General features: G+C 38.4%; 2 protein-coding genes across 2 annotated transcripts in view; both read left to right on the top strand.

Moving 5' to 3' along the window:
* LOC134209732 (vesicular glutamate transporter 1-like) overlaps nt 1-23,987 on the top strand; it is a 150,151-nt gene that overhangs the window by 15,107 nt on the left and 111,057 nt on the right. The window lies entirely within an intron of this gene.
* LOC134218427 (sericin-2-like) lies at nt 21,930-22,610 on the top strand (the record flags this gene model as incomplete). The annotated part of the gene is made up of 1 exon (XM_062697396.1): nt 21,930-22,610. A coding segment is annotated over one exon (681 nt), but the record flags the coding sequence as incomplete, so codon positions are not given.

The raw sequence follows: 23,987 nt of genomic DNA, 5'->3' as shown, positions 1-23,987 counted from the left end.
CGTTCATCCTAATGCCATCGCGAACCAGGCACTGCGAACCGAAAAAGTAAATACATCAATGCACCTCCAAATAAGTGATGTCTAATGAGAGCTTGAAGTAGCTCGAAGTTTCTTCTTGTCCTGCTCATGCCCATTTGTTGACAAAAAAGAACGAGCAGGACAGGAACAACTTCGAGCTACTTCGAGCTGTGACAGCACTATAATAGTCGTAACCTAAATTATCTGCTTGATTACTTACATTCATATGTTTCGTTTATAATTATTACAGTTTATTGAACCGATATATATATATATATATATATATATATATATATATAATAAAAATGAAATGGTCTGTGTTCGTATCCGCATAACTCGAAAACGGCTGGATGGATTTTCTCCATTCCTTCAGCAAATATGTCCGTTATCATTTCCGACGGGTTTATATGATATTTTCTCATGCAAAAATAACGAGCAAGGTTGAGTAAATCGTGAAAAACTAAAACAAAGAATCGTACGGATATTTTGCATCGCGCATTTTTCGCCTACTATGCAGGACAACGTCTGCCGGGTCGACTAGTATATATATATATATATATATATATAAATATATATATATATATATATATATATATATATATATATATATATATATATATATATATATATCAATGTTCATGATCCTGTATTATAAAGAATCATTTTTATTTCGTCATAGGAAGTACACAACCATTTAAAACACATGCTTTCAAAGGAGTGTCAAATCTTGGTTACGACGTTATAAAATATCACTAAGATTTGTTCAGTTTTCAGTTTCCAACAAAGAAGGAGAATATAGTAAATAAACTATCTGTCATTTAGCTGGCTTCTCTCTCTCATCATACTATTATTCTTCAAGCGGCAGCTGCCACTCCAAGATTTTTTAAAGCTTTGTAATAATGAATCCGAAATCCCTCCGTAGGGAGTGAAAAATAATTACGGGAAGTTCCATTAAGTAAGTCACGTAAAAACCCTCTTCCTTCCTACGTCACACGTTTTGTATTAAACCTCAACATTTTTGTACAATTTGCCACGCTGCTCTGTGTAAGCACTCCCCCCCCAGGGTTACGTATTTTCTGAATGCCCCCTGTACTCCGGACACTTCTTACTACTCCGGCTGCAATATTTCATAAAACACTTAATATTTAAACTACCCGCACTCGGAACGTTGTTTATAACTCGTGTAAGTCACGCACCGGCTTCAACGAAATTAACGAAAACATTGATGACACGCAAAACAAAAATGGGTAATTATGCGCGTCGCTTGCTTTGATATATTTCTCATGTTTACGATTTGCTTGCGTCATGACGTTTAGTTTTATTTTAATTTCGTGTGTAGTATCTGGATCTCCCTCCCAGTTTTTAGTAATCAGCTATCACTGTTTTATCGACCAAAATAGTTGAATCTTCTTTGCCGACTTCGTTACGCATTGATTTTTTTTACATTCGCTCGGATTCGAACTTGAATCGAGTGATTGTACGGCGTCATCTCTAGGCGCTCACTCAATTACGCTTTTTTGATGAACAGAAGAGAAGAGTGAGTGTACAGAGTGAAAAGCAGAATAACTTATTAATAGCCAATTTAATTATCTATTTATATTGATAACTTGAATTATTATCATTTTGGTTGAATTACCAGTCAACATAGCAAAAACGATAATCGAATTTTATTCAGAATAGGAAACTGGTAATCAATTAGGATAAATACGGTTCATCGTCCTCTTATTGAATAAATTTTTCTTATCGCCAATGAAATAATAGGCTTTATTAGGTTGCTAGCAGCGCCATATGAGTAACCATGCCAGGTGCATCATATATCTCTGCTCTCGTCGAGCGTTTAAGGTCAAGTCACTACAAGTTCCTAACTGCGCTTTGAATATGAAAACTGTACTCGTAAAATTCTTTTATTACATTAATTGAGACAAAAATCCATAAAAACCCTTTTTTCAAATATTATGAGTTTAAACATTTTAGATTCGTTAGGGGAAGGGGGGGCAATATGCCCTAGCTAAGCAAACACTGCTTTATTGTCTTATTTGTAACGCTATTCATGGGTATTTTCACATTATGCAACAGTTAAACAAGATAGCTAGTTGATACCATTTAAAAATTGTCAAAAATCTCAATCATATTGATAATATTCACATACATAACATACATAATTTTAGATCTAGTTTTGTTACGGCCATCTTAATGACGGTAAATATGAGGGAAACCACAAAAGGCGTTTTGCCTCAGGGGGGCGTTTTGAGGCCTCTTCCCCTAATCCCTAATTTCCATTATATCAAATGATTTCTTATAAAGTTTATTTCATCGTTACTGACTAAGAATACGGTAAAGGCTATATGATCGCTCCAAAAACAAACTTTTTATAGAAGGCCCGGAGTCCCATAGTGTAATATACCGATCGACTCAGCTCGACGAATTGATGTGATGTCTGTATGTATGTGTGTGTGTGTATGTGTGTGTCTGTGCGCACCCACCCAAAACAAGTGTCATTCATTTTTCAAATACTTATCCTTAACCGATTACTCGCGACAAGTTGCATTCGACGCAGGATACTCTACCATTGTCTCCTATTGAAAATTGGTCAGATCGGACCATGGGCTCGGAAGTTATGGCCAAAATACCACTTTTTTTTATAGAAAAATTGAGTAAAAAAATGTTACTCATTTTTCAAGTACTTATCCTCAACCGATTTACTCGCAACAGGTTGCAATCGACGCAAAATACTCTCCCATTGTTTCCTATTGAAAATAGGCCAGATCGGAATATGGGCTCAAAAGGAATGGCCAAAATACTATTTTTATAATGCACGAGAAAGGCACCATCACCGCTAGGTGGATTAATCAGGGTTTTTTTTGATTATGTTCACAGCCTCGAGAAGTCTTCAATGAAAAATTAAACGAAAAACAGTATTCCAGGGTACCTTATGGTGTGACCAGCGTAAAAAAGCCCATGGAAAATCCTCTATGCATCTGTTTGCATAAATCACGATACTTCAAACGTCACCAGCCCACTATCTCAAATCGGGAGAACTGTGCACCCCTTAATTAAATTTAAGATGTTTTCCGCCAGTTCATTTCGGTCCCTATCACCATACACCAGCTTGTTGTTTGGGCTACCGGGAGTTCTAAAATTTTCATAATCTCCCATTAGTCCCTATTAAGAGGCATTATTATAAATAAATTCTATTAAAAGGCAGAACACCAGTCAGACGTCGGTCGCTATAGTCAGGAAGAAACCCACGCAACAGTCCTATGCGAACGAACGAGAAAAGGATGCTTCAAGCAATTGAATAAACGGTGGGCGGATCCAAAAAACAGATCCACCGACAACAAGGACATTGAAACATGTTATTTTGGTACCGGATATCTGCGTCTACACCCTCCTGCGTTGAGTTCGATTGGGCAGGGGAGCTTCATAAATATATATACAACACAGAGATGTGCAACACGGCAGCAATACATTCGCCGTAAAGCGGATTAGACCCGATGATGCTGCCGCCGGCGGGAAATCTCTGCGCTATGGGGGCAGATCTGTCCGTTCTGATAACGATTTAATTAAATGCGATAATTGAAGGTTCCGATTTTTCTCCCCGCACCGGGATGCAAATAAATTGCGCTAAGCTGCTTAGTATTCCAGTCTGAGTGGCGCAACGAAGTTTTTCACTGAAGAGATGCCACTCGAATTGAATAATTGAATCATTTGTTTGAGAAACTACAAAAGATCGTTTTTCGCAGTTCTTTTTTTTAAACAAAATAAAACCTTTTTTTTTGTTTCGATGCACTTTTCAATGCGTTTTCGAAGAAAACATAATTTGTCTTGTGTTTCTTTTGACAATCACTTATACCACAGATAACAGACATTGAAGCTAGAACAAATTTTATTGAAAATCCTGTGTAAACTTTTGAATTAATATACGTTGGCCCACTACTGCCATCTACTCAACTGATTGCGGCAGTACCTAAGGATGCAGCTGAATTACAACCGTCGAACGCAGCCAATGCATTTGACAGCCGCAATCGGGCTGCGTTTTCAATAACAATGACCCTTGCGCCATCTCCAATCAATTGCCAAACGCGGTCCCAATTTAAAATACATTTGAATGTTTACACACGTATGGGATGCCAGCCTCAACATCTGTTATCTGTGCTTATACATTTAATTTAATCTTTAAGAGAAAACTTCACATTGTGTACAGTTTTTCAAACAAACAGCTCAATAGAAGTTCCATCAAAATTCAATTGATACCAACTTCCAAAACACACGCGTTTCATCGCGAGTCACATCGAATACCAATTTCGCGAAAACCAAGAAATCGTGCCGGAATGCAATATCTACCGGAAGGGTCTTATTCTCCCGGTAGAGTGGATGTTGTTGCTGGCACATATTGTTTTCGAGAAGCACTTTCATGAAGACGCACACTCGGTTAAGATAAAATGTTGGGCATTTCGATTTGCGGTGTTTCCCGATGATGACGGTGAAAGTGGAGCCCGTGGGTACTTGTAGAATGTAATAAGGTGGTTCATTTTCCGGCGGATTTCGTGTCGGCGTAGAACGTGACTGAAATTGATGTAATTCGTTTTTGGGAAGGCTAAGAACACATTTCGAGCAGTGCTAACAAAAGTGTGCAGAATGTTCTTGTTCCAATACAAATGATGTTGAAATAAAAAAAACTTAAAGTGTCTTAATTCCAACATCAGGAAATATTAAAGAAACAATAAACGCAGAAGCATCTGCATAAAAAAGAGCATGAGCATTATGACTTTATAACTCTTAGTAGCCACTTCATGATTGATTAGATTTGGAAAACTGTAAAGAGAGTTTTTTTTTTTTAGCCAGCGCGTAAAAGTTGCCATGCGGAAATTTACGCTATTCTTCGCTGAAATAGCCCTCTTCCAAACAAGATTGCTTACAACTTACATGCAATATAGACGATTCAAGTCAAATATTGTATACATTCAGGCTATATCCGTTGTGCAATTACGCTAATAATGACGTTCCATTTATGTGCATGATTTTTGGCGTAAATTTCAGTGGATTTTTCTATCTGTGATATTTTCAATATCCGGTTTACATTTCGTACATCTCTTATCTCTGCACACAACTTTAGATATACTTACATGAAAAAACAAAATTAATTTAGGATAACTTATCATTTGTTCCAAAAAGCACTTTGTATATACACCAAATTACATATGAAGATTTATCTCTGTAGTCTATATTGAAAAGGTGGGAAGCCCTCGCCAACAATCTCGGACCGGAGCACAGCAATCGCTACAGGGAGCCTCCGAAGGGCATACTAAAACAACATGAAAACAAATCGCTCCCCAGGGGTCGAATTAAATCTGAAGTAGAGACGAGGAAAGCTGCAGAAGAAAAGAAATATGATATCGGTATACCTGTTACGTGCTGCTGCGTTGTTATTTCGGTATGAAAAGTTAGGAAAATCGCAACAATTGTTTGAGGTTTTGACACATAATCCATTCACCAATCACGGTGAGTTTTTACAATTTCCAAATGCCATGTTATTCGATCAAACTTGTTACGCTTGACGGGCGCCAAAACTCATAATCGTCACCATTAGTCATAGCGACGTGTTGGTGGACCTTCCCCACCAGGAAGCAGGGAAGATGGCACGCGTCCGAGCTAATGCATCCGCGTGGTCATATTGTTCGGTTATATGCTTTTTATCCACTGCTCGTCCTTCCTCCCGCACGCTTCGGTACAAATTGCTTGATGTGTTACTTACACGAGCTCGTCGGTTGTGAGTGCGACTACTGTTCTCCATTCCGCACCATAAATCGCACATCAGCATAAATAGAGTGTAGATCTTCCTCGTCGCAACAAGGCACGTTGGTGATGTTAGGGTAAATAGCTGGTCAAATACAACGAGAATATTCCGCAGACTATCGAAGTTAACTGGAGAATGCCTTTTAGTAAGAAATTAATGATTATTGAATAAATAGTTTAATAACAATTACTGTTATACAAAATATGAGAAAGGTTATGTTTTTCTGCAAATTAATTAGTTCACTTTCTATTCTACTCTTCTTCTAAAAACCAAGCAAATAGCTAAAATTGTTAATGTCAAATTGATTTAAACATGTGCAAATTCACTGAAACAGTAACAAAGTTCATAAAATCTTTGCTTCGTAAAATTTGACAAAATGGCATTTACTTGGTATAGTATGTTTAAGGCCAATTTGCCCATAGTGATCCACCTCCAACATAATGCGTTTGGTAAAAAAGCAATACTTGTTCGGCGAAGGAGGGTGAAGCGTAACAGAGCGTTCAATTTGATGTAAAACCATATCGCATTTAATATTTATATTTTGTTCACGGGGTGAAAACACGCAAGAAGGGTGACTTTTTAGCCGACTACGACGACGGCGGCGATGACGATGATGGGGGAGTTCGGCCTCTTGGTCTACGGGAGGAGAAACGACGGAAACTCTTTGATTTTATAAATCACGAAATTTCATCAGTTTGCCGAGGGTAGATGGCTGCAGAGAGATACAATTATTGTCCCTGTCTGGGTTGATAAAGGGAACGCCGTCGGTCGTTGATGATATTTGCTTCAAATGAAGTGGAGCCGGATGAAGTTTATTAGGAGCGAAGCTGCCTTTGTAACTGCAGGCAAATTGAGCCGTCGAGCGACGCACGGAGAGGAAATAATATTAAATAGCACATGTTAAAGATGAGTGACGGGTGCCATTCTGGGGCATCATCGTTTAATGATGCCCAGCGGTTACGTCTATGGGTTTCACGGCAAACTAATTAGAAATGGTCTTCTTTTGATTTGATTCACTATAGGGAGGAGGTTCGGGTTTCTTGTATAGTAAGGTGTGGGTCACTCATCTTATAATTTTATTGATAAAATTTTGATTTACTTCTAAGCAGATTACACCGAATCGCTGCATTCTCATTTGCGCCGCTCGAAAATTTCAAGTACTGTCCTTCTTGAGCATGGTCCAAGTTTCATTGCTATAGCACCACAGGCCTTTTGAGCGTTTTGTACCTGTTACAATTGGCGCGAATGTTAATCTTTTAAGATTGTAGTTTCTTCTAGAACCCATAGCAATCACAGATGATGAGTTTTTGAATTTCACAACACACGTTACTGTCAGTCGTCCGCATGGATCCAAGGTAAACCAATTCATCCAACATATTCGTTGCAACTTCACAATAAAAAACAATACAAATACAAATCCATTATCCAACAAGCCAAGAGGAGGTAATGGGAGGACTTCCTCGACTCTATAAATTGGTCCCTATCAGTCACCGAACTCTGGGGTGAGTTGACGCACTCAGTGGTAAGCGCAGGCTTAGCACAGGTTTAGAGATCGATCCTAGCCAGATCGTCAACGCTTGAATACTTTCGAGCCCCACCAGACATACTGGATTCCTTTCACTACTTCCGAATTGTACTCCGTCCTCTCCAGGAACAGATGTAGGTTATCAGGCTTAGATATGATCCCCAGTAACAGTTTTATGCCGAAGAAGTCTTGTAAATAAATATTTTCAAGAGCGTTATGAAACTACAAATGGTACTTTGGATGGGTCACCTATATATATGATTATGTGCCTTACCCTTTCTGTCTAAATCCTGTTTCTCGATTTGATTAATCAAGCCTGGTATGATCAAATCTTTGAAGTTTGAAGCCCCAAGGGTCGGTCATGAACAGGGTATTTTTATTTCCTTAAGGCACAATCCGTAGTACGCAAAGTTCTCGGTTGCACAGGGTCGGGTTCTCTATGACCGTCAGCAAGTGCGTGCGTGGGCACGTTTGTCGGGGAAGACACCAGCTGTCCATTGTTTTTTTTAGACAGAGGCTAGCGTAGCTTAATCTGATCGTTCTATTTAACGCCTAAGCTGCATAACTGGGATTGTAGTCCCATGATCCAATCCAAGTGGTACTTTCCTGAGTTCTCCAGAATTGTGACCCCTCCTCCAGTGACCTGGCCATACGGGCCCCTCAACCCGGATCTAAATACCCATTTAATTCCCAAACCGAAAATTGAATCAAGGTCAGCGAGGGTGCTAGGAGGTGAGGTGTTCCCATCCAATTCTTATTATTCATCATAAATCCATTCTTACTTTTTTGATATACTTTTATAAAATTCGAATCTTTATAACGTTCAATACGTTTTTCTATTGTTATATTTTATGTAAACCTTAAAAAAATCACCACTTCGAAAATATCCTTGTCTATCGTAACATTAGTAACATTTCGGTAGATTTTCCGATTTATATGTGCACGATATCAAGTTAGTTGACACGCCAGAAAATGTTTCGTGAAAATGCTAATGACCTTGAAAATCCCGTTGAATTTTCCAGAAGCTTCCACTTTGAGTGGAAATTTTGCAGGACTTCTGATTTCCTGTTGAAATCCATGGAAAGTCGTTTGGCAGAAAGCCACAAAGACTAAAGTTGTTTGGCCAAATAGGGGAAAATACCTATTCTTGGCAGTCTAAGACATTCGTCAAATTGAATGATAAAAATAATGAATAATTACACTAAAATACAGGTACAGTTTAACTGGTATACATTTGTATGCTCTTTCTTTGATGATTGGTGTTCACTAAATATAACAGCTTTTACCACAAACTAAGTAAATTTAATATAAAGTAACAGGTCAACATTTCTTCTATTGGCATAGCAATTTCTATTATCAGCAATGAGTTTGCTCCCTTTAGCAACTAGTCATGGAAGTAGAAAACTGGTAATGTATTGGTGCCAAATGCTGGTTGTTTCTATCCTCCAGTAGTAAAATTCATTCATATTTATCGGCCGCACGCTCATCTCGCTTCACTCAATTTTGGAACAAACTTTATTGTTTATCAAAACTGGCTTTAAACAAAGCAGGAATTTTTAGCCTTGGCATCAATTTTATACCGTCTAAGACGAATTAAGTACTGTCCATTTAATTCCACCAGTTAATTTTCGTTATCTTTGCAGATACGTATTTCGACCACAACTGTGTGGTCGTCTTCAGTGTCTTGTACTTGACTCGAGTCAAGTATCTGCAAAGATAACGAAAATTAACTGGTGGAATTAAATGGACAGTACTTAATTCGTCTTAGACGGTTTAATACATTCCACTAAACGAGCTTAATATATTTTTCTGATCAATTTTATGTCATGTAGGGGGTCGTTCAAAAATGACGTCCACAGTTTGAGGGGGGAGGGGGGTCAAGATTTTGTGACAGTGTGTACACTCGGTCTACCAAAAAGCGTGACAGAGGAGGGAGGGGGGTCTTAAAATCTCAAAAAGTAGTGGACGTCATATTTGAATCACCCCTAGACAGATAGGCAAAAGCATTTAAACACATTGTAAAACAAATTTAACCCTTATGGGGCCAACAAAAAACAGACGTGAGTGGCAGATTGGGTAGCCGTGTACCCAGATATTGACAATTTCATAACTTTTACCATTTTCAACCTATTTGAATTATGTTGGCCATTTTGGAGAAGGGGACTTACATGCTTTTTGTCCGCTGCCAAGATTTTCATCTTTTGTCTTTTGTAATGCCTTATAGTCGTAAGCAAAAGTCTATCAACCAGTTTCAAATATACAACTTGCTCTTTGCGGTCCTTACATGATATGTTTGTTTCATCAAAAAAAAATCATGGTTGTTGTGTACAAGACACGACCGCTCGACGTAAACTACGTAAAACCAAATCTATACACATGAGAAGGAATTTTTGTCTGTCTGCCTTTATAGACTAGGAAACGGCATGAACATTTGTAAGTAGAGGTTTTTGGAAACAATGAAGATTCTTATAATGGTATTAGACCCCTCCTCTTCTGTAAGGGGGACTCCCATATAAATGAAGTACAAATTTCTGCTTTAATCGAGAATTAATCTAAAAAAAATGGAATCCAAATTTGCAAATTTCGAATACTTAACCGTCTTTTAAATAATGTAAAAAATATATAATTAATCAATTTTAGTTGAAACGAAGCTCGTCGGTTCTGGAAGTATAGTATATTAACAATATATTCCACCTCGTGAGTCTTCATATGTTGAAAAATGGGCAGCTGCAGCACTGTCCTATCCAGCCGCTGGAGCCACCCCATTCTTACACTACGTTTCACAGTTGAATAATAGATAATACCCTAAAAGTAGGCAATTATTTATGGTTGCGCTATGTACGAATGGGAATGGTTATGATTTTTTTTATGAGCTTGGAAATTATTGAAGATGCCAAAGGAAAACGGTCCTGTCAGCCACATAAGGGTTAAACTACTACGGTGTTGCTATCACTTTTGATATAGGGTAAGACGGTATGATGCGCCCCACCTGGCCAAAACGTCCCCTTTGATTTCTAGAAAACTATAACTAACTAAGGGTCTAAATCAGTTGGTACCTATAAATATTTGTTTAACCATCATACTATGTGAATGTTGAAGTATTTTTGTATTACATAATGAACATATTTGAAAAATACTAAAAGTTACGGATTTGATGTAACTTTTCATGTTTGTTTGCTCAACATTCTGGACCGACGCTAGCATACTGTCCGCAAAACTTGCACGGGAACACTCAGTTGGGCAACAAAATAACTTTTCTCAGTGGTTAATATGATATAAAATTGCTTCCATCTTCAAAAACGTAACGATTTTCGAAAATATGTTTTACTGGCCAAAACGCCCCAGTGTAGGCAGGACGATATGCCCTTACCAACTGGACACAAGCGCGGCGAGCTTGCAGTAGTTGCTTCCAAATTGTATGGAAATTATTGAAATGTAATTAAAACCTGATTAAATGGACTTATGTTGGTTTTTTACTGTCAAGCACATAAGGATTTGTAACCTTTTTATTATGGGATTGATGAAATACTAATGAAGGGTTATGGAACGTCTTTGGCTAAGGTGGGGCGTATTGCCCAGGCACCTTTTGAAATCCATTTTTTTCACGACTTTTCAAAAAAGCATTATTACGTGTTATCTGTAATATTTTCATATGACTACTCACGGGCAATGCATTTGCGACTTCTTGCACTACCAAATAACACAAAGTTTGCATAAATTGCGATGAAAAGTAAAAAGTTATCAAGGTTTTGCCTTAGGGGGGGCATATTATACCGTCTTACCCTAATTCATGGTCTGCGTAAAAGTCTGAATAGAAGCATTTGTATTTTAACACTTTTTTTAAATAAATGCCATTGCCGAATTTTTGTTCGTATGTTTCCTAAAATCAAATCACAAAGAATTTTGCGTGGTATCTTTTTAGCGTGTGTTTGATATGCTCACAAACACATTCTCCCTGCTCTATTCCGAAGTGTGCTGCTGCCAGAGAAAACTAACAGTCCCGATTTTATTTAGTGAAACATAGAGCAAATATTGCATAAATTTGCTCTTTTTGGTGATAATCAAGTGGTGATAAAGTGTAAAAAGTAGTTTACGTACTTAATTTGTCGTGTCATACGCAATAAAGAAGAGAAACAGGCGATTCAATAAAGTAAGTAACAGTTTGCTTTTCGTGCGCTGCTTTCTTTGGCAATGCAATAATGGCAAGGATTTCGTAGGCGCAAATTTGTTTCGGTGATTAACACATCAAATCTTGCTACTTTTACACAAACAACTTATTCAAATGAAAGCTTAGACTTGAAATTATGTGACTGAATCAAAATTATGTTCATAAATAATGCATGTTTGCTGGAAAACGCAAATATTAATGAGGGTGCCAACAACAGTCGCACCCTGCCAATGCCGTATTCTACCCTATGTCATTTGACCGAACAAACCATTAGCCTAAAGTATTTGGCCGAAAATGTCATTTGGTCGAAAAGAACATACGACCGAACACTTTTTTTTTGGGTGAAAACGTTGGTTGGCAGATTTGGTTATTTTGCTGATAATGCCGTTCTGCCAAAATGGTTGTTTGTCGAGAAGGACATATTTAGCCCGCAAGGAATTTTTTACAAAACAATATTTTGCAAGACATATTTTACAAAATGACCATACCGGCCAAACGGTATTTTCAGCCTAACCTGGGCAAACAACTTTTCAGTCATATTACCAGTTCTGCCGAATGTCCCTTTCGGCTGTTTGTTATTTTCGGCCAAATGATATTTTTTGGTCAAACCATATTCGACCTAATAACTGTTTCGGACAAACGTCCAATTCAGGCAAATGAAATTCGGTTAGATTACTTTCGGCTTAACGTGTTATTCAGCCAAAGTTGTGCCCCGTAACGCTGGGTAGACACCTTTGCGTGGTGTGTTACGGTGTAAGATCTACCACGGTCACATTGTCAGCTACAGGCGAATCGTGACCTAACGAATACCTTCCCCAATATCCAACTCCGTGGTACTTACTTATGGTCGCTGAGTCGTGGGCTTCTCGTTAAGTAAGTACTACATCAACATTTCCTTCCCCTTCTAAGTTACGGTGAAGATGGGCGTGGCCAGGAGTAGTAATCCTCATGCTTTTGCGATTTTTATCCTAGATTGAAATGAAGGACCTCACCCACCTTGATTTCTGATAGCAATTTGAATAAGGATTTCAAAAGAAAAACATGAGTATCACTAGTGTCCAATCTACGAAGTACACCGTAACTATGCTATGCTAACGTGTTATTCAGCCAAAGTTGTGACGACACAATTTTTTTTTTAGATTTTACATTTTTATAATGCTTTACAATCTATTGTACCATTGCATTCCCAAATCACTATTATCTTTACTAACAAAATGCTTTTCAGCTTTGTCAACCGCATTCATGAGATTCTCCAATGCATTATATTCATTGTTATCGTCTGTCTAGCGATCTAACGAAACGTCAACAATTATGCAACTTTTCTTCGATGGATTGAATTGAAAGAGCACATATTTTTCATTGTTGCTATAACTTTCTAGGGCGGAAAATTCGTGCGTGATTTCTTATGCATGTGGCCGTTTGGAGATCTGCTAAGTCTAGCTTCAAGAAATACACTTAAAGTATCTTCAGCCGATATTATTTCTTGTTTATTATTTATTTATTTCCGCTCTGCAGTCAATCCGGTCCTGTGATTGAGTTAGGCACAGAGGGATTCCAAACCGTTATTGCAGACAAGTATACTCTCACTCTCGTGCCGATCAACTCTCTGTGCATGGGCTTCGTACTAAGGTGGATTCTCTGTTTTTAGCTGCTTGCATCGATGTGACTTGCTTTTAGCATTTGCATTTATTAGGCTCAGCTGTTTCATTAAAACTCTACGGAGCCGAGAGCGGAAAACATATAAAAATTCAATATAATAAGATTTTTTCCCTACTCGATTCGTTGCTTCGCAATGTTTTTTTTGTGTCTTTATTAAGGAGACTTTCAGCCCTAGGCTGGCTCGTCTCCGATCCGCAATGTTTGTATATATACAGACAGTAGCTGAATATTACGGGGAAAGGTGAAAAATAATGAAAATACAATTTTGAGTCAGCTGTTGAGGAAAGCAAAATAATCGCACGGAAATTGATCTAGAGTACGGTGCTGCAAGTACTTCAATACCCATGTGACATCGATATTGGCAACATAAACACCCGGGCAATGCTGGATACGATCTTCAGACACACTTCTTTTTCGGTAGTATTGTTGAACCGGAACCGAAGTAGGGAATTGAGCCACTCGCTGAGTCACTGATGTATGAGACAAAGTTTCCTTCATAACGATTGTTACCTCCTCTAGTCCGCTAGCGTGACATCATCTTTCTTCCGACGATTTTATATCTCCGGACGTGCGTTTTTACGTAATTCTGACTGTTCTTTAGACCAGTTTTAGCTCGATTTCTTTCCGTGAAATGTGGCGGTTTTGAGCTCATGGGTTGTTGTAATTTGACGATTTTCAGCGCACTCCTTCGGACCATAATACCTCGAAGGTTTTCAAGTCAGCGGAGCAAGCCGGCTAGTCCAAAACATCAATATTCTTCAACCTCAACCACACCGTGCGTTGTAATGGATCCTGGCATTATCCTTCTGAAAGATTGCTTCGCGTCTCCACTGAATAACGGGTAGCAAGGACATCAATGTAGTCGGAACTTCAAATTTTTTGGAAAACAAACTGAATTTTTAATTGTGCGGTGATACTAAACGCACACCAAACCATCCCAGATCCACCCCCTATAAACTACTTGTTTATACACCACGATGTTAGACCATAAATACATTACTAGACCTCAGGGGCTTTCTCTAAAGGCATGCGATGGCCATACTGGTGTCCACCAGTTGGGTCGCAAGAGAAAACAGTTTCTTTGAGTTGTCGAATGGCTTAAGGGTTGGACCCAGAAGCGTCGAGCTCAAAAGTCAGAATTGGTCTGGCCTTCTTTATTGAATTACTGATATTTATATGTTTACAATGATAGGAGGTAACTTGTTGCGTCGTGTGAGACAACGGGAGTGACAAATAAACCCAAAGTGCTCATCCTTGCGCCCTCAGCAATATCGGTTATTGCCGTAGTCAATTTGGCTTGGCTTTGTAATTTGATTCCTTCGAACTACATGCTATCGGCTCCGGACCTCACAAGCGGAGGTAGAGAAAGAGGCGATAGAGCAATGTAGCTTGATGGTGAATGACTTCCATATGTGCCGTTTTAAATTGCATAGCATGCATCTCTATGCTCGATGATTGATTCGGTGCTAGGATGGCTTGGTATGTGATTGTTCTGTTTATGGTTATGGGGTTTATTAAAATAATGGTAATATGGTATGCTACACCATCCCCCTTTGGGAGAATAATGAAATTATTCTGAAAAAAAAAGAATTGTCTTCCTCCAGTTGACTCTTACATGTTTTTTTTTGTTTGCTTGCTTTCACTATAGATTTTCCATTATTTATAATCAGTTTATAAGGGTCTTGTTAAGTTTGTATGTTACTAACCGAATTTTGCACTCCTCAGCGTATAGCTGGGAACTTTCACCTACCTCATCTTTTTACTTATTTTTTGACTTTATTATTTTTTTGTGAGAGGTTAGGCTCGGTAGAACTCTAGTAAAACTAACTATTTAAAATCATGATTTGATTATCCTATTTTTGTGTACTGTTATAATTTTTCCTGAAAGTATGTGCTCTATTTCACAATTTGGTTCATCAATTTTTGTAATTTTGTATGGTCCAAGATAAAATGAATCTAGTTTTCTCCTATTCTCGTTTTTCAAATAAATTATATCATTAACTGTAACAACAATTGGGGTGAGATTATTATCGAATAGTTCTTTTCTTAGGTGTTTGTGTTCTATTAATTTTTGTTTTGTTATTTCTTGTGATCTTCGAAGTTTGTATTGTAATTCATTTTTATATAAATCAAAGTTATATATAGGTTCATTTTTGTTTTGAATAATATCCTGGGGAAGGGTTGCTTTTTTGCCAAAAACTAACTCGAATGGGGTAAAATTATGATTTGTGTGAGGGGTCGTATTGTATGAAAATTCGTAAAATTTTATCCATTCATCCCAATCTGATTGGTGTTCATTAGTGAAGGATCGCAGATACTCATTGAGACATCTGTGGTTTCTCTCTAATGAACCAATTGATTGTGGGTGATATGGTGTTGAAAAGGTTTGCTTGATTTGGAGTAATTTACTAATTTGCTCAAGTACTTCATTATTGTATTCGGTACCTTGATCAGAACGTATTTCGAGAAAATTTCCGAAAGTTAAAATAAAATTTTCAACTAGTGCTCTAGCAATGGTGTTGGCTTCCTTGTTTTGAATCGGTATCAGTGTAATATATTTTGTTAAATCGCATTGGATTGTAATAATGTAGCGATTGTTTCTATTGGATTTTGGTAATGGACCTACGGTATCTATAGAAATTATTTCGAACGCGCTCGATGGTGTTGTTGTTATAACCATCGGCTCTTTTGTATGCTTGATAATCTTGTTTCTTTTGCACAATTCGCAGGCCTTGACGAATTGAGCAATAGATCTTTTCATATCGTGCCATCTGTATTTCTCACGGAGTCTAAGGTACAATCGAAATTGACCTACATGTCCTCCAGTGGGTGTGTTATGATGATTACTTAATAACATTTGAATGTCAGTTGGGTTGTGTATAAAGATTGGCTCTTTATAAATAATAATTTTTAATGTTTTTAATAATTTGTTAGAAATTATTTTAAATAAATTTAATGGTACCATGGTAAAAATGAAATCATTTGTCGACAATGCTAGCTCTTTTATATTCAATCTTTTTGTAATTTTCTCAATTTCTGGAAGAGCACACTCGAATGCGTGACTTCCATTTCTAACGTCTTGATGCACTTGTGCAACAATCGTTTTGCTATTTTTCTTCGTTATCATCAATTTCAAAGTATTGTCCACTACGGCTGTGCACAGCTTCATCATATTTCTTGTTTCCGTAGTGCACTCCGTTTCATATGTTGAGAGATGATCAGTCTTCTCATTTATATTTTCATTATATTTCATTTCATTTTCATTATTTTTGGTTGATTTTTGCGCATTTCTGGTCATTGACCTGGTATTAACTAACAATATATTACAATTTTTTAATTCTTCGGATGTAGTAGCTATTCGCGATAATGCGTCAGCTACAACATTTTCCTTACCTCTAATATATACAACATCGTAATCGAATCCTTCCAGATCTATACGAATTCGGGTTAATTTCGATGTAGGATTTTTAATTCCGAATAGATACACAAGAGGTCTGTGATCCGTTCGTACTGTAAATCTTCTTCCATACAAATAGGCTTCAAAATAATTTATAGCCCAATGGATGGCTATTAGTTCCTTCATTATAGTTGGCTTATTTCTTTCTGCTGGAATAAACGTTTTGCTAGCAAAGGCTATTGGTTGTTCTCCTGCTTCAGAAATTTGCGACAAGACAGCTCCGCATCCAATGTCTGAGGCGTCGGTCGTTAATATGAATTTTTTGGTGAAATCAGGGTATTGTAACAGTTTCGGTGACATTAAGTGTTGTCTTAAAATATCAAATGCATTTTGACATTTTTCAGTCCAATTGAACATAGCATTCTTCTTCAAAAGTTGGTTTAGTGGATGAGCTATATCAGCAAAATTTTCTACAAATCTGCGATAATAGTTGCAAAAAGCAACAAATCTTCGCACTTCATCTGAATTTTTGGGAATGGGATAGTTCTTGATAGCTTCAAATTTTGAGTCATCAGGTAATATCCCTTTATCAGTTATTTTATGACCAAGATGGGTCACTTCAGTTCTCAAAAATTTACATTTAGATAAATTCAATTTCAAATTATATTTTCTCATTCGATCAAATACTGATGCTAAATTTGATAAATGATGCTTCAGTGAGCATCCAATCACAACAATGTCGTCAATATAAATGAAAGCACGTTCAGGTGTTAGACCTGCCATCGCAATGGCCATCATCCTTTGAAAACTATTTGGACTAATATTCAATCCAAATGGTAATCGTTTGAAATGATAGTGCCCAGAGTTAGTAGAAAAAGCAGTGAATTTTCTAGAATCTCTGTCTAATGGAATCTGATGAAATCCTGACATCAGATCTAGTGTACTAAAAAATTTGGCTCTACCAAGTTGATCTAATATACTTTCAATTCTTGGTAGCGGAAATTTATCCGGCATAATTTTTTTGTTTAATTGCCTAAAATCAACAACTAAACGCCATTTTTTATTTGAATTATCTGACTTTTTTGGTACAAGTAATATTGGAGAATTGTATGACGAAACTGAGGGTTCAATTACGTCATCTTGTAACATTTTATGAATTTGTTTTCGATTTCCTCGCCTTGGGCGTGGATTGTTTTGTAATTTGGTATATACACAGGAACATTATCATTTAAATTGATGTTCTGCGTATAAAAATTATTGGTTGATAATATTTCATCTTCCAAGTTAAAAATGTCTTCGTACTGCATAATCAATTTTTCAATTTCTAGTTTAGCATGTGGGCTAATATGTTTAGTATCCATATTTTTCAAAATATTGTTTCGTCTAATGGTTTTATCAATTGAATATTTCTTGTGTGGGACCACTTGGAAATTGCTAAGTGGTTCCATAAGAGGTTTGAAATCTGTATATGCAATATAAACTGATTTAGCGGTAGTGTTAATGAATTTCAGAATTGGTTCTTTAGCTGATATAATTGTATTTCCACAGAAAACTCCAGGTTGAATTTCCTGTGAATGTACAACCATATCTTCTTTCAAATTTTGATTCGGCATACAGCGGGTAATTTCACATCGAGGTGGTAAAAAGAAATTGTTTTGGAAATTATCTTCTATTGGTATTGAAATATTCTGATTATTTATGGTAAATGATAAAATCCATGGTTCATAATCTATTTTACATTTATATTTTGTAAGAAAATCTCTTCCTATGATTCCGTCGGTTGGAATCTGGAATTCGTTTTAACTATATGAAATTTATGCTCAATATGACTCCCATCGACTAGTATGTTAGCGTAGGTGGAACCAAGTGAGCTTGCTTTATCGTGTCCAATACCTGTAATAATGCATTTTTCCTCCGGATAAAATATGTGGGTATGTTTAACTCTGTTTGCCTTTATAATAGATATATCTGCACCTGTATCTACAATGAAATTGCATCGACTATCTGATAAATCGAGTGTTAAATTGATGTAATTTGAAATCTACGCATTTATTGTGTATGAAGACCAAACGGTGTTCCTAAAAAATTGTGATTTTGGCTAATTGGTTGTTGTTGGGCTTGTACTGGTTGTGCTATAGCCTGTTGCTGACCGGGTTGATTTGGAACTTGGAATCCAGGTTGCATGTAATATATTGTTTGTCGACCTCTTTGGTGGAAGTGTCCCCTTGAACTTCCATATCCTCGTCTATTCCACTCATGTCTCTGGTTTGGGAAGCGTTGTTGGTAATTGTAATAGGAGGATTGGGATTGATTGAAATTGTTATTATTACTACGCCAGTTCCCACTAAATCTGTTGTTAGGATTAAAATTTCCTCTCCTTTGGGTAAAATTACTATTTCGTCCACGGCCTCGATTATATTGGTTTCCGTTTGCCAAAAATACCTGAGCATGCATGGGGTTTGAGTTCCTAGATTTATCTTCATTAGTTTTTTGCATTGCGTCGTTCTCTTGTACTTTCTGAACTGCATCATTCAACTTAGTAAATGTTCCGGCGCGTAATATTGTTTTTATTTCGGGATTCTTTGCTCCAGCAATTAGAGCATCGACACCACTTTTGGTAGCCATTTGTGATGCTACGTCTGCTGGTATTTTATTACGTATATATATAGACTTGAGCTCTTGAGCTAGCTTCTCCACTTCGGTACAAAATCCTCCGTGGAAGACGATTGCTTGATACACTTAAGCTTTGCTAACACATTTTCAGCTGTAATTTTTGATGAACAATTTGCCTTTAACGCATCGGTTAATTGTTCGAGCGTTGCGTTTTCGGGAATTGATTGTCTAGCTGCCCCTGTAGTCCTAGTTTTGACAAACCTAACGGCGGTTGCTAACGCTGCATCTTTTGATTGCTTGTGTAGCGCTCGCATTATCGCTGTTAACTATATCGATAAAAAGTTCAACTGAATCCAGAAAAGAGTCTAGATTTGTTGGATTACCGTCATACATACTGATCAAAGTGGAACCAGTTTTAATGTTTACTTTCGCCATTTTTAATTCAATTGTTTTCTTCAGTTTGTTAATAAAAAGAAATATACATGCTAATGTAAATACGCTGGTTTTATGAATTGCTGCGAAGTCAAGTTTAGATGAAATTAAAATATGTACATTACTATAAGTTTGTCTAAGACATTTGGTTAAAAATTTTAATTCAGACTCCTCTATTTTAGTTTCGATCTCAGCAAGAGCATTCGTAGCTTTACTGTAAATAAGCTTTGCGTTATTCAATTTTTGATTCAAAGTTAGTTGCATATATTTTCTGTTTGGAGCTTTGTTTAGGTTACTCAGGATATTATTCAAACTCTTTAAACCTGTTTCGATTATAAGTCTGTTTTCAGATATTTTCATAATAATTGTGTTTCGTAATAGATAAAAATATAATATAAATAATTCTTTACGGAACAAACTCACTTGGATGTCTGCATCATTGAATTACGTTTTTCGCCATTTCCATGTTTTCCTTCCAGTCTCGCAGTTCCTCGCACAGCCAGTTGAACAGCAACATCATCAAGAATATTGCCACACCAAATAATAGTCCATCCTTCCTGCTGATTTCCATGTTGGTCTCTATGTCAAAGCACTTCACTTTATATGTTCATGTTTCTGGTTCTTTTAAACTGATGCTATGGAAGCAAGCGAAACTGCTCGCTTAATGGCTTCCTGAGTTCGAAGTCTTTCGAACTTGATCATGACGCGATAAATTGCGTAAAGGAGCACAAGCACTAACACTGTAGTTCCGATGTACACGAGTTTCGTTGTCGCGTCAGCTGATCTTTCTAAATGAGCTGTTTGCAGTACATTTGCATTCACTATCTTAATAATTTCTTCTGGTACCCTTCGTGGGGCAGGGGTTGTAATTTCGTTACCCATTTTAAGTTTTTTTTTAAGCAATGGTCACTTTTTAAAACACTAGTCCAATTATTTGTCCACCGATGCCACACTGCATTGCTTCATGGTGGGTTTTCACTCCCATCCGCGTGAACATTATTAAACTGCCGCCTACCGTTGGCAGAAAGAATGTTGCCCACTGCGTTAGTTCGTTTCGTCGCGCGTTAATTGTTGTTTGTAACGAAAATGATTTTGTGCATGGCCTAATTTTGATGGTTACTTCGTCCTTTTCGCGCACTAGCACTTCAGTGTATAGTTCTTCTTCTAATTTCTCCAGGAGTTTGTTAATCACATTGTTCACCTTTATTTTTACGATTTCATCGCTGGATCTTCCTATCTTTGTTAGGGTAAGTTTAAGTTCACTTATTGTTGCCATTGATGATTACTTTTATAACGCACTTTTACGCAGGAACACTGCCTCAGGGGTCGCCATATAAACTACTTGTTTTAACACCACGATTTTAAACCATAAATACATTACTAGACCTCAGGGGCTTTCTCTAAAGGCATGCGATGGCCATACTGGTGTCCACCAGTTGGGTCGCAAGAGAAAACAGTTTCTTTGAGTTGTCGAATGGCTTAAGGGTTGGACCCAGAAGCGTCGAGCTCAAAAGTCAGAATTGGTCTGGCCTTCTTTATTGAATTACTGATATTTATATGTTTACAATGATAGGAGGTAACTTGTTGCGTCGTGTGAGACAACGGGAGTGACAAATAAACCCAAAGTGCTCATCCTTGCGCCCTCAGCAATATCGGCTATTGCCGTAGTCAATTTGGCTTGGCTTTGTAATTTGATTCCTTCGAACTACATGCTATCGGCTCCGGACCTCACAAGCGGAGGTAGAGAAAGAGGCGATAGAGCAATGTAGCTTGATGGTGAATGACTTCCATATGTGCCGTTTTAAATTGCATAGCATGCATCTCTATGCTCGATGATTGATTCGGTGCTAGGATGGCTTGGTATGTGATTGTTCTGTTTATGGTTATGGGGTTTATTAAAATAATGGTAATATGGTATGCTACACCCGAAAAACATCGTGGTTCTTTTCGTAAAACCCGCACATAGCCATCCAATGGATTCGGATCATTGGGATTGAAATCTTGAAGTTCATCCGAAAATATTACCTGTTGGTTTAAAAAGATTAAGGTTAACATTTTATTTTAAAAATTTGATTTTTTTCGCTGACACTCTGAAGTTTCTTATCCTACCTTTTCCCAGTTCCCAGTGACATGCTCCGGTGTGCAAATGCTAGTCGAGCTTCTTTGTTTCGAGGAAACGAGGTGGAATTCGTCGCTTTATTCACGACATGACGCTCTCTTTGGCCGAAAATTTCTTTCCAGAAGTTCCTCCGGAAGTTCTTCCAGGAGTTCCTCCGGAAGTTCTTCCAGGAGTTCCTCCGGAAGTTCTTCCAGGAGTTCCTCCGGAAGTTCTTCCAGGAGTTCCTCCGGAAGTTCTTCCAGGAGTTCCTCCGGAAGTTCTTCCAGGAGTTCCTCCGGAAGTTCTTCCAGGAGTTCCTCCGGAAGTTCTTCCAGGAGTTCCTCCGGAAGTTCTTCCAGGAGTTCCTCCGGAAGTTCTTCCAGGAGTTCCTCCGGAAGTTCTTCCAGGAGTTCCTCCGGAAGTTCTTCCAGGAGTTCCTCCGGAAGTTCTTCCAGGAGTTCCTCCGGAAGTTCTTCCAGGAGTTCCTCCGGAAGTTCTTCCAGGAGTTCCTCCGGAAGTTCTTCCAGGAGTTCCTCCGGAAGTTCTTCCAGGAGTTCCTCCGGAAGTTCTTCCAGGAGTTCCTCCGGAAGTTCTTCCAGGAGTTCCTCCGGAAGTTCTTCCAGGAGTTCCTCCGGAAGTTCTTCCAGGAGTTCCTCCGGAAGTTCTTCCAGGAGTTCCTCCGGAAGTTCTTCCAGGAGTTCCTCCGGAAGTTCTTCCAGGAGTTCCTCCGGAAGTTCTTCCAGGAGTTCCTCCGGAAGTTCTTCCAGGAGTTCCTCCGGAAGTTCTTCCAGGAGTTCCTCCGGAAGTTCTTCCAGGAGTTCCTCCGGAAGTTCTTCCAGGAGTTCCTCCGGAAGTTCTTCCAGGAGTTCCTCCGGAAGTTCTTCCAGGAGTTCCTCCGGAAGTTCTTCCAGGAGTTCCTCCGGAAGTTCTTCCAGGAGTTCCTCCGGAAATTCTTCCAGGAGTTCCTCCGGAAGTTCTTCCAGGAGTTCCTCCGGAAGTTCTTCCAGGAGTTCCTCCGGAAGTTCTTCCAGGAGTTCCTCCGGAAGTTCTTCCAGGAGTTCCTCCGGAAGTTCTTCCAGGAGTTCCTCCGGAAGTTCTTCCAGGAGTTCCTCCGGAAGTTCTTCCAGGAGTTCCTCCAGAAGTTCCTCCAGGAGTTCCTCCGGAAGTTCTTCCAGGAGTTCCTCCAGAAGTTCCTCCAGGAGTTCCTCCGGAAGTTCCTCCAGGCGTTCCTCCGAAAGTTCCTCCGGGAGTTCCTCCAGGAGTTCCTCCGGAAGTTCCTCCAGGCGTTCCTCCGGAAGGTCCTCCAGGAGTTCCTCCAGAAGTTCCTCCGGAAGTTCCTCCAGGCGTTCCTCCGGAAGTTCCTCCAGAAGTCCCTCCGGAAGTTCCTCCAGGAGTTCCTCCGGAAGTTCCTCCAGAAGTTCCTCCAGGAGTTCCTCCGGAAATTCCTCCAGGAATTCCCTCGGAAGCTCCTACCGGAATTCCTGCAGAATTTCCTCCGAGAATTCCTGCAGAAGTTCCTCCAGGAATTAATGCGGAAGTTCTCCAGGAATTCCTGGCAATTCTCCAGGAATTCCTCCGGCAGTTCCTCCAGGAATTCCTCCGGCAGTTCCCTAAGGAATTCCTCCGGAAGTTCCTCCAAGAATGCCTTCGGAAGTTCTTCCATGAATGCCTCCGAAAGTTAAGAACTTTTCCGAAAGTTCATTTCGAAGTTCATCCGAAAGTTCGTCCAGCAATTGCTCGAGAAATATATGCTTTCATATGCTCTTCCTGGAATTCCACTAGCCACTCCAGAAATTCACATTAGAAATCCATTAGATTATTTATACAAACACTTTTCATAAAATACTTCAAGAACTCTTCTAGATTCACATGGAATTTTTCTATATTCATCTCCTATTCAGCTCCTGACCATTGAAAGTTTTCCTACAGAAACGCTTCGACAATTTCTCTTAAAACATCTCCCGAAATTCCTCTTAAAATCTTAAATTTTCTCTAGAACATATTTAATGAAATATTCCCGCTATTACCCAGAACATTGTTCTTGATTTTTTCCCACCAAATTCCTGCAGGAATCTCCCAGAATACCCCAAAGAATTTATCCTGGGAATTCTCCCAATTTCTCTTCCATGAGGTTTTCCAGGTTCTCCCAAAAAATCACCCAGGAATTTACGCGGAATTTACTTTAAGAATTCTTCCAGAAATCCCTCTATGAATTCCACCGGAAATTTCCGGATTTTTTTTTTTAAATTCCCTCAGGAATTCCTCAAGATATTCCTTAGA

Source organism: Armigeres subalbatus, chromosome 2 (genome assembly GCF_024139115.2).
Source record: "Armigeres subalbatus isolate Guangzhou_Male chromosome 2, GZ_Asu_2, whole genome shotgun sequence".
In the NCBI taxonomy this organism is placed as follows: domain Eukaryota; kingdom Metazoa; phylum Arthropoda; class Insecta; order Diptera; family Culicidae; genus Armigeres; species Armigeres subalbatus.
This window is presented reverse-complemented; position numbering and strand designations above follow the sequence as displayed.